General features: G+C 25.7%; 1 protein-coding gene across 1 annotated transcript in view; it reads left to right on the forward strand.

The window, feature by feature from the left end:
- LOC111684565 overlaps positions 1-13,005 on the forward strand; it is a 149,021-nt gene that overhangs the window by 67,842 nt on the left and 68,174 nt on the right. Inside the window, exon 7 of the mRNA XM_046948729.1 lies at positions 530-880. Within this exon, the coding sequence (XP_046804685.1) occupies positions 530-880 (351 nt within the window). The remainder of the gene's footprint in view (positions 1-529; positions 881-13,005) is intronic.

Consider the following 13,005-nt stretch of genomic DNA (forward strand, 5'->3'; position numbering starts at 1 on the left):
TTACACATAAAAAAGCCGCAACGTAACTTTGTTATAAACATGTCTACTTTAATATATGAAAGGAAAATTTTATGAAACCTAAGAAAAAGGAGCAGTTAAGTTCAAAAATATTTCTTTTAGAGCATTTTTCATTTAAACCCACACTCAGAAAAAAAATACGACGATTTGCAGAAAATTATTTCCTTAAACACACATAAATATGTGAATACAATTCTAACATCTATGTACATATGTGTGTGTAAATATAAGAAAAAGACCAACAAAAAAAAACGATTGGTCTATTTCTTGATATCTTACAAAACAAATCTACTTGTCTCTATTAGTCATCGTTTCATAGCTAAGGTCCTTTTTTGGGTTCTGCTATTAAGAAAAATATGTGAATGTTGCAAGAAAAAAAGTTTCTTCAATATCTTTTGGTTTTTCTGTTAGATGTTGCCACTTTTTATCATATTTGTTTTTTTTTTTTTTTGTTTTCTTTTTCTTTGCTAACATCCTGTTTTTCTTGTCTTCTTCCTTATTTTCAATTTAGGTTGATGGCGTCGTTATACGTTCCGGACATTCCAATCTCGATATCGATGATTTAATGACACGCAGCAGTAAACGCTCATCAAACGATGGTGGCGGCGGTTCCTCCTCGGGTGGAGGTAGTGGTGGTGGCAATTATGGTAGTGGTTATTTTAGTGGTGGCAGTTCATCTTATGCGAATGGTGGTCTGGGTGCTCACTATGATGTTTTATTCGGTGTGGTTACGGGTGAATCGATTTGGCGTTTTAGTGCTCATGATATACAAAATGGTTTTGAGGGCGAGAGACGTGATAAAATTATACGTACTTATGTACGAAATGCCTATAATTATCATCTAAATGAAATATTCTTTACGGTAAGTCAAAGATCGTGTTGTTTTTTCTTATTGTATAGTTATAAGCCTTAAAGTAGGCTTTAATAATTTTGAGACCATGTAAATTATAGAATATATATTTTTAATAGGTTTTGTCTGCAATATGAGTAATAGATTTTTTTCACATTTTTTCATTTATATTTTTCAATTAAATTTTTTTCTGTGACTATAACAAATAAATATCAAATGAAGCTCTATAAATAAATCACAGCCAATCAATTTTATTTTACACACAGACAAAGTTACAATTCTATATTTGAATATCTATTTGTTTAACTTAGTATGAGTGTATGTAAGTCTATGTGGGTGGGTGAATGTGTATATATTTATTTGCATTTTTTTTTTTGCTAAATGATTATCCTGCCAATACTGTCTCAATAAAGTTTTAGCTTTTTTTGGTGCTATATGGAGTGTACGACAAAGTCTATCTAGCAGTCTGTCTGTTTTCTAATAAATTTTGTGTTAATTTGTATTTTTTCGTTACTGTTGCTTTTGTCCTCCTTCCCTGTTCTAAACAAAGTTGTACTATTTTCTTTGACGAGATTGATTGGCTGTCAATTGTTGGTGGGTAAGTTAGTGCTAAAAAGGATTTCAATATATCAAATTGCCAGAAATTATATCTGTATGTAACACAACCATCCATACATTTATACATTCATTGAACCCACCAAACATGCATCTATTCATCAATCTTTCGTTATGACTGTTTTTCCCAATATGGACAGACTGACAGTTGTCTATGCAGCTGCTTTATTAGAAATCGTAACGTATTTTGACATTTATTACACAACACAACTTTCTAGTTGTAGAGGGAAAGTCAAAGCCAATCATCATAGCAAATGAATGTTTAAATATATTTCCCTTCTTACACTGCTAAACCCCTATTTGTATGCTCTGTATAACCTAACTAAATCCATAAAATGTTTAGACAAGAAAAAAGTAACAAAAACAATTTATTTTCATTTAGTTTAATTCAACACGTATTTATTTAAAAACGATTTTAAAGTGAATACATTATAAACGAAATGAAAATTGTTTATTTTGTTTTTCAGTTTTAGATTATTCTTTTTATTTTTGCACTCCGTGTTTCTATCTATGAAAATGTTAAAAAGGAAGTTCTTTTATATTAAAAAGGCAATAAGAAAAAATAAAACATACATACATGAATAAATAATAATATTTGATTTTATTCTTGTTTTTTTTTGAGAAAAAAGATTTAAAGAAAATTTAATTTGCTGTTTTTTTTTTTGTTACAAAAATAGCAATAAAAAATAGCTTTCGCTATGGCTGTCATATGAGCTAGACGTGACTTTTGTTGGAAAATAAAAAAAGAATAAATAAATTGTATAAACTCTATATCAATAATATATCGCAGATGGATAATCTCTTTTAAAATAGGGTTTGTAGGAAAATACGTTTTAAAAGTAAAAAGAAAAAAATAAATAAAATTGAAAATAAAATCATAAAAATTTGATAAGCTTCAAGATAAGTATAGATGTATTTAATGATTAATAGTCGCAAGCTGTTGATAATAATGCTATAAAAAAGTGTTTTAATGTTTTATGAACTTTCAATTTAAAATGTGTTGTTGAATTTTACATAAAAGCTAAAGTAATAAATTTTTATTGTAAATAAAATTTCCCTATAAAAAAGCCTACAAATAAAAAACTTTTAATAAGTCTTTCGAAAAAGCTTTCAAGAAAAAATATCACTTTTTAGATAAAGCTTTCTTAAAAATGGAGTATTATTTTTAGAAAGCTTTTTCCAAAAATATTTTTTAACACTTTTAACAGAAAATATCTCTGTAAATAAATTTCTTGAAAAGTATTAAACGTTCTCTTAAAAACTTTTTTCGTTGAAGGAATTTATTGAAAATGATTAAACGTTTTAGCAACAGTTCTTTTTCAGAAAACTTTTCCTAAAAAGGCTTTTCTAAACATTTTTTTCAAAAAATATTGTCCCTAACAAGATTTTTTTTAATGAAAAACCTTTTTTCGGAAAGTTTTTCTCGAGAACTGCTCTAAAAGTATTAAAAAAGCTTTTTCCAAAAAACCTATTTTGTTCTTAAGTTTTCTCCAAATATGCCGTTTTTAAAAAGCTTTAACAAAAGTAGAATTTGTTTTAAAACTCCCTCTTAAATTTTTATTTCGAAAACCTTTCTCTAAAGCTTTTCTAAAAAACTTTCTCAAAAAAATATATATTTTAAAATTTTTTAAAAAGCTTTTCCCGAAAAAAATTTTTAGGGAGCCTTTAGTAGAAAACATTTATCTGAAAACAATTTCTTTAAAATTTATATTAATGACTTTTTCCAAGAAATGTTTTCTTAAAAAGGCTTTTTAACATTTTTATAGATGCATTTTGTAAAAAGTTGCCTCTAACAAGATTTTTAAAAAAGCATTCAGTAACAGAGATTTCAGTAAAAACCTATTTTCGGAAAGTTTTTTTTTTTTTTTGCAAAGTATCTTTTATAAAAGTCTTCTATAAAAATATGAAAAAAGTTATTAAAAAAAATAGAAAGCTTTGCTAAAATAAGTTTTCTCTTTAAAAAATCTTCTTACATCTGTAACTCAAAGGGTTTTCCCTAAAGATTTTATAAAAAAGTTTCTGTTGTAATTTTTTAAAACTTTTTAATAAAATTTTGAAAAATAAATGTATTTTTTTAAATTGCCATCTTAAAAAAATAAATTAAAAAGCTTTCATATAAGTTGTTTTAATTCAAAAAGCATTTAAACTTTTTTGTAGTTTTATTTCATAAACATTAACTAATTTTTATTTGAGTTTCGAAATGGAAAAATATTTAAAAAATGTTTGTTTTTAGTAAAAAAATATTATTACTATTATTTTAAAATAGTATCAACAATAAAATTTTAAAATAATTTTATGTAAAACTTTTTTATTCATAAAATTAATTTGCTTAAACATTCTCTACAACATTCAGTCTACTGCAGCAGAACATCCAAAAATGAACACTTCTCGAAACTATCACAAAACAAAAAGAAATTTATATTTGGAAATAGTTTATTGTTCAAATAAGTTTAATATTTTAATAAAACAAAAAAGACACAGGAACGCAAAACTTTTTGTTTGAAATTTTTCACAGAAGTTTACAGTTTTCGTCAGTCAAGGACTGGCATGAGACTCTAAGTAGAAAAACGAGTAAAACTATAATAAATAATATGCCATCATATTTGTATGAGTATATATGTATGTATGTGTACAAATATAAAATACAAGTGTGTAGTATATGTGAACATTTTCAAGCATCTGTGTGTGTTAAAAGAAAAAGAAAAACGTCCTTGACTAAGTTTTGCTTTTTCGTTTGAAAATTTTGCTTCTGTTCTAGTTGGCCATGCAAGCTGGCAAAAGACGGAAGCTTAAAGTTTTATGAGTGAAAGAGATGGCAGGCAAGCCGTAAATAAATAAAAAAAGAAACTAAATATATTGTTTAAAAAATGGACGGAACAAAATATGTATAAAACTATAGTAAACTTTTTAAAAAGCTTTTAAAACCACATTAAATTTGTTTTTTAGTTTTGTTGTTTATTTTTTTTTTACAAAATAAATGAAAATACCATACATTTTTGTTAATGCTAACATTGTAAAGTTATTTGGTACAAATAAAAAAAAACATACATATTCAGTTGAGGTTGACAGGAAACTATTTTAACAAGATTTTTCAAGTTTAAAGTTTTGCTAAATGATTATTTAGTTAGTTATTTACATAAATTATAGTTACTAACGAGAAATGTCATTTAGAACTTGAAATTAAGCTTTCCATTTTCATGCAGAACAAGAAAACATTAACGATTAATTGAAACTTGCACGAAAGAAAATGTAAAGGACATTATATGTCTGTCTATGTCTATGCACCATTTTAATTAAAATTAAAACTTAAATTTGTTAAGTTTCTACCATAATGAAGTTTGACACTTAAACTTTATAAAATTTTCTTCAACAAAAAATTTTAGTTTCTGGGGTGTATGTGTAACGAAAAGTTTTAATGCAATAGAAAATGGTATAATTAACAGGAAAAGGACCATGCAGAGGATGTAGGCGAAAGGTTAATGATGCTTCATTAAAGAAAGTAGCAAATGAATATTTAATCTGTTTAGATATTAAACTGTAATTTTTAATGCTTTAAACTAGTTTTTAACTGTTGCTTAACTAAAACCAACAATAAAAATGTTTAATCTTTGAGCATTATCAATGTTTCAAGGGAATCTTTATATACATATATGTGCGCCGTAAAGTATGCAGTTGATTTTTATTTAAATAGTTATACTTAAAGTATGAAGCTAAATGCTAAAAATTATAAGACACTTAACTAGACCAGACTGTAAACTAGATTATAGACTAGACTAGACTATAGACTAGACTATAGACTAGACTATAGACTAGACTATAGACTAGACTATAGACTAGACTATAGACTAGACTATAGACTAGACTATAGACTAGACTATAGACTAGACTATAGACTAGACTATAGACTAGACTATAGACTAGACTATAGACTAGACTATGGACTAGACTATAGACTAGACTATAGACTAGACTATGGACTAGACTATAGACTAGACTATAGACCACACTATGGACTAGACTAAAGACAAGATAATAGAGTAATCTATATAATATACCATAGAGTAGACTATATGCTAGATAGACTAAACTATAGACTAGAGTATAAACTAGAAAATAGACTAGACCATAGACTAGAGACTATACTATAGTTTGGACTATAGACTAGATTATAAACTAGACTATAGGCGAGACTAATGAGTCAGTTACTACTAAATTACCGTTTTGTAACAAATAAATAACTTAAATAATTTAAATACTTAAAACTCCTTTTGTAAACTCTTAAGTAATGTGTGAACACTTATGTGAGCACAACCCAAAAATATTTAAAATTCTTAAAAAAATAATGTATTTAAATTTAATTTGCTAACAATTCAAAATCCCCCTCAATAAAACATTAAAAAACAAACATGGAGGGTTGATTAAGGACCAAAAGCCAACAGACCAGCTAACAAACTAAAAAAAACCAAACAGACACATGAGAATGTAATAAAAAACCCAAATACACATGTAGGGGAAAAAAGAGATTATTTTATATATTCGATTAGTAGTCCAAGATAATAAAATGCAATAAAATATGGATTTAAATAAACTCCCCTTAACAAACTTGCACGAAAACAGCAAGCTTTTTAATATATGTTCTTCCAGTTACTCCTACTTTATTAGCGAGCACCAAAAGACTTTCGAATAACGACAACAGAGGGACACCTTTTAAATATCAATGAATTAAAATGACCGGAAAATACTCGTTGAATATTTATGACAGTGGCAAAATGCAATAAAAGTAACCACCAAATTGCTTTAGCAAATGTTTTGACATGAAATTGTTAAATATGAGCCTATAAATCTATAATCAAGTAACATTTCATACAACCAAAGACATTCCTTTAGATGTTTTTAAACTAACAAAAATTTCTCCCCAAAGATTGTCACTAAAGATTGGTTGCCATGTTTTTACTGCACATGTTAGACTTATTTCCTTTATGTCTTGAGGGGCTTAATGCCAAAATTAAGGAGTGGAAATTTGCCATCGAAACACACACACACATTGCTATATTATAAAATAGACCATAAATCGTTGGAAAAAAAAACATTTTTTTTGAAGATCCATCCATCTTCGGCAGCTTAAGTTCTTCGCTTCAGTCAAAGGAAAAAAAATTTGAAAATTTCCTTTTATAGATTCTTTGTGTGCAATTTTGTTAACATCAATGTTTTTGTGTGGCCTACTGGCGGGTATTAGAAACTCATAAATGTTTTAAGTCTTATTAAAATTGCTTGTGTGGCCTTAAGGGTGACCCTTAAGATAATGAAATTGTTGTAGCAAATATTGAAATTTTCGGAAACATTTTTTAATCGAAGTTTGTTGAAAAGTATGTTAGAAGAAAGCTTTAATGAAAAACAGATAATAAAAGAGATTTAAATAATAATCCCAGGAAAAATTGTATTAGTTCTACAACTAGTACTAGAACACATAATTTTGGCATGAAATCGTTCTAGTTTGGCATTGAGACTAATGATTTTTGTTCCAAATTGTCATCTTCGGAACTGGTTCTGAGGAATTTGAATTTGACAACCACGGAACTAGTTCCAGGGAAACTTTAGAGAACGTAGAAACAAATATTTATTTTTTAAACTATTAAGATTAGGAGCGGGTTCCAGAAGTAATGGCGACACTACTAGACCATGTTCTAAAATTTCTTCTGTGAAGTTTTAATAAAAAGCCTTCTATAAGAGCTTTTCATTAAATCATTTTTTTATTAAAATTTCTGTTATTATGTGTTTTTTATTAAAGTTTTCTTCTAACATGTTTTCCAACAAAAAAGCCTTTGTAAGAGCTTTTTATTTAAATTTCTGTTATTATAAGTTTTTCATTAAAGCTTTCTTCAAAAAATTTTTCAACAAAAAGCTTATAAAAAAACATACAAAAGGTTTTTTGATAAAATTATTTTCAAAAATATTTTAATTAAAATCTTTTTAGAAAGCTTTTGATAAAAAGCTTTTACAGGAAGCTTTTTAAAAAAAACTTTTACAAAAAGCTTTTTATGAAGCTTTTAAAAAAAAGTTTTGATAACAAGCTTTTTAAAAAGTATTTGCCATAATGCAGCTTTCAAAAAAAAATTCTGTAAAGCTTTTATAAAACGCTGTTGGAAAAAAAACAATTGCTTAATATAATTTTAAAAGCTTTTGGCATTTCTTTTATACTTAAAAGGAATAAAAATTTCTCATAAATTTTTTCACCATTTAAAAAAACTTTTTCTGTTAGAAAAAAATTGCTTAATATAATTTTCAAAAGCTTTTTGCATTCCTATTATAAAAGCTTTTTAACTAAAAATATTTTAGTAAAAACTTTATAATTTTCTAAAATTATAAATTTATTAAAAAGCTTTTAATAAAAAAGAAACTTACAAAATAGCACAGCCTTAAAACATAATTTGTTCGATTTCTATCATCCAAAAGAGACCCTAAAACAAATTTTAACACAAAATATTTGATTATTTTTTCTCGTTTTCCTACTTTTATTGTTGTTATAAATAAAATATCAGCCAAAAAACTTTATTGAGCTGTTGTACTCGTTGCTGTTCTCTTGATTAGTGTTTGTCCTCATTTCAGAGTTTGTTTACTATTTAGCATATTTTCTATGTATTTTAGTGGATTAAGGCCAAAAACCACAAGTTTATACTGCAAATTCGTAAACAATGGACCAATTGTTTACTTGAATTGGTATTTGTGTGTATTTACGGCTATAAGTGCAAGTAAAAGGGGATAGGAAATTGTTTTGTGTTTGTTTGGGAAATTACATTTACAAAATAAAAATTCGATTATAAATCTATATGTACATAGAACGATTTATGGTTAAGACCATTAAAGCTGGTGTAAATCTGCGAATAAAGAGCAATAAAAAATTTAATTGATTTAATAACAGCAATATTTTGTTTATTATGAAACATTCGGAGCAGACAATATGACCAGCAGAAAGGGGAAATATAATGAAATGGCAGGAAATTAAAATGTTTAAACTGCTTAATTGTTTTTATTAAGAATATAAAGATATAAATTAAGGTATAAAATTAAAGCTTTAAAATGAGCTTTTTAAGTAATTTATATTTTGTTGGTATTTGCAGGGGGAAATTTATCCAGATGAATAAAAGTTAAAGACAGTATTTTTACACTTACCAAACGTTTACTAAGAGGGGGCTTCTAACTAAGAAACCTGTAAAAAACAAAAATTTAAACATTTCATTAAACCGCTTTTAATAGTATAATTTATTTCCTAATTAACAACTTATTATCACTATAATATAATTTTTTAGTTAAATTTATGTATTTAAAAAAATTTTCCAAGAAAAATATAATGCTTTAAAAAAAAATATGAATAAATGTAAATTTACCGGAACTAAATAATCGAAGCTTAAACATCAAAACACATCATTTGCCACAGCAGTAAATAATAATAAAAAAACGTTAACTCGTTAATTTTACTGTTTATTGAAAGTTGATAAATAAACGATAAATCAAGAAAAAAACAAAAGAAAAAATAACTGCGATACAAAAAAACACAAAACGGAAAAACAACTGATGGAAACATATATAGAAAACACAAAAATATCCATACAATTTAAAATAACCCAGCGAGATTTTGAATCAATATTAAAGGAAATTAAATAAAATACTATTACAAGTTGTAGTTAAACATTATTTTATATGAATGTTAGAAAATTTTGTATTTCACACATTTTACTGGGTTATTTTCAAAAACTATACTACACACAACGAAATAATAAATTATACATAAACACGAAAACATAAACATCAAAAGACCATTGATAAATTACAATAGAGTTTAAAATAAAAGCAAACAAAGCTTTTTCGCTAAAGTATTTAAAATGAGCCTTTAATGGCTTGTAACAAAAAGACTAAAAACTTTTAAATTTAGTTTGTATGTTAAAGTTATTAATTTCAATTAACAAGTTTTTAAAAAAGGATTTATGAAATGTTTTATAAAACTATAAAAAAACATTTCATTCAAATCTAAAAAAAAACTTTAAAATTAAAGTATTAAATAAAAAGCTTCAGTAAGAAGCTTTAAATAAAAAACTTTTAATTGAAAAAATTAAGTAAACCGTTTTTAGTTAAAATCGTATGTTGAAAGCTTTTAGTGGAATGTTTTAATTTAATGCTTTAAATGGTTGAATTCTGAAGCTTTCGGCAGAAAGTTTATTATACACATTTTTTAAAGCTTAACATACTTTTTTAAATATTTTTTAAGAAAACTCAATCTAAGGTATTGCAGACAAATTTTAAATGAAAAGCTTTAAGTTAATAACTGAATTAAAAACTAAATTAAAGCTTCAAATAGAAAGTTTTCCATTCAAATCATAAAGAAAATTTTTCACATGAAAGCTTTTAATGAAAAGCTATAGTAAGAAGCTAGAAATATAAACCCTTTATTGCAAGAATCAAAAAAGCTTTAAGTTAAATGGCTTTCTGTGAACAATTTGTATTAAAAGCTTTCCATATATTTTTAAAATAAAATAGCTTTATATAAAGATTTTTAGTTAATAGTTTTAAGTAAAAATAAATAAAATAAATATTATCACACTTAACTGCTGACATAGCAGTTTTGGAAATTTTACAGGACTGCTAAATTTATAAACATAACTGTTCCTAGTTTGCAAAAGAGTAAGAGAATGTATAATTTATTGCAGTAAATCAAATAAATAGGCCAAAAAATATTATTTTATAAATAAAACAACACATTAAACTCTAGAGCTAAACAAACTGACTAACTGTCTGTCCGAATGACTAAACTAATGACTGACTGACAAACAGACAGATATAAAAATAACAAAACCAACAAATAAATAAATAAATAAATATCTCTGTGGACAGTCATCAATTTAATAAATTTTGATAAACAATTTCTTTCTTTTTTTCACAATAAACTCAACACTGGGCCACATTAATGGGCAAGGGATAAGAGAAAATAATCAGATTTACAACATTAAATCAAGCAATCTACTTACATACATACTAATAAATACATATAGGAAAAAGCGTTTTGTGTAAAAACGCTTATTATATATTTACAATTTATCTGCAAATATATATGTGTATGTGTATTTGTTTATATTAAAACATCCTATATGTTGTTTCATTTTAAAATGCTTCAGTGGTTTCATTTCAATTTATTTTTATTTTATTTTAATTCATTTTATTAGTATAAATTTGTTGAAAATCAAATGTTGTTAGGTTTTTTGTAATTGTTGTTGTTTTTGAACAACAATTAATTTAACAAATCAATCTATTGCAAATGCCATCATGCCAATACACATTTTCACACACAAAACCAATAAAAAATTTCAACGAAGTATTTTTTGTTTATTTTTGGGCTTCATTTTGAAAATTCTAACCAATTACCAAATGATGGACATGCATACAATACTTTCTAGAACAGGATGATCTACTATGTTATGAAATTTAAAAGAAAAAAACTCAATAAAATTTTTAAATCTTGTTTATTCCATTGTTAGCGCTGTTTATTTATAACATTTACATTCCTCTGTCAGCGCTTGTCAACAGATAACTGTGACATTTTCAATATATTTAATTCATGTTAATTTTATAACGACCAGTAGTAAATAAGTAAGAAAAAAGTTTTGCAAAAGCTTAAATCTGACCACAAAATTTTCATATTCTGTACTTAACTATTTTCCTTTATTCTTTGCAACAGTGATGTGAAGTGATATTTAAATTTGTAATGGAATTTTGACAAAAATTTAAAGAATTTTTAATTATTTTGAAATGAATGATTTATGATTCCAATACATACATAAGAAGCTGACCTAAACTAATTGAAAATAGTAAAGTTAAACTAGAAGTGTGTAACAAGTATGCATGCAAGGTAGGACTACACAGCAGATCGAAAAAGCATAATTAGAAACCTTTCACAGTATTTTTCAAAAATAATTGTTCATTCCATGTCTTTTATCAACATTTTAAAGTGTCTCTTTAGATATGATTTGTGATATGGTGGCGTATTATTAATATGGGATAAGAAAATAAAGTATACGTAGCCGTGTATATGTAAATCGTTTGATGATGACAATAATTAGGTTAGGTAGTTAGTTAGTTAGTAAGTTACTTGGTTAGTTGGTTATGAATTCTTAGTATTCATAAAAAATTAGATAACCTTCCCAAAAAAAATGTATAAAACAAAGTCCCCCTCTCATTGCTATTGAAAAAAAAATCATATGAAAATATCTATTTTTCTGCATACCTTAATCATTTGACATTGATGCGTTTTTTAAAACAGCATAATAAATTTATAATACCCCTTAAAACTTAAAGCAAAAAAAAATATTACCTAAAAAATAGTTAAGCATGCTCTTTGTTTTTCTCTGTAACATTGAACTAGTTTGCCTTCACAGAAAAAAACTACCAACAAATAAATGGTGTCCTCATTTTCCACACAAACGTTTAGGAGGCAAACAAAAAAGTATTCTGAATTGCCATTCTTAACACATGTGAAACACACAGTTAAAAGCACTTAACTTAAATTATTGTATTCAGCAAAATGGTGAAACAAATGGTGGCTCATAAATACGCGCGAAAATTATGGCAGGAAAATATGATTTGAGCAAAAAAAAAACAGAGCAACGAATATACCCACTACTAAAGTACTTTGGTACTTTTTTAAAATTAAGTAAATATTAAAAAAAATATTTATAAACAAGTTGTTTAAACTGTTTGATACAACTTTTCTAGTATCAAATTTTTTAAATTTTAATAAATTAAATTCTTTTCCACAAATGGTACCAAAAAAGTACTTTAAATATAAAATTTTCCAACAATTTGTATTTAAAGTACCAGTTTTTCGTATTTTTTTTTTTGATTTTTTTATTTGTTACATAGTTATTACTCTTCTCCTGCATGCAATTATAAAACACCAAACACCCATTTATTTTATAGATGTTAGCATGTGTGAGTGTGTGTTTATGAGAATATGTGTGTTAACAAATGAGCATGTATTAGTAATACTTATAACAAGGAAAAAAAATATATATACATATATAAATATGACTTTTATACTCATTTATTTTCTATTTTTATTTATTTTTTTTTTCTCATGTCCCCCGATAAAATGTTAGAGAAGCAAAACGAAGAAAAAATATCAGAGTGTAATAGAAGAAACTTAAATAAAAATGTTCATATATTCATACTGTTGTCATATTTCATGATTATAATAATTTGTATTTTTATTATCATTTAGAGTATATTACTTGTACTTATAAACATACTTGCATTTAGCTCTTTTTCCTCTCTTGATGCTCATACTTTACTAAAGCCAAAATTACACCACATGATGCTTAAATATAAAACACTTACATACTTACTACTACAGCTATTAACTTACTCATACTCTAAAAACAATTTAAGCTAATACTACTACAACAGCTATGAAAACAAACTTAATATTACTATTTGTAGCAGCAACCATAAACTTCCAGCATTTTTTAGCTTTAAAA

Source organism: Lucilia cuprina, chromosome 4 (assembly GCF_022045245.1).
Source record: "Lucilia cuprina isolate Lc7/37 chromosome 4, ASM2204524v1, whole genome shotgun sequence".
Lineage (NCBI taxonomy): Eukaryota > Metazoa > Arthropoda > Insecta > Diptera > Calliphoridae > Lucilia > Lucilia cuprina.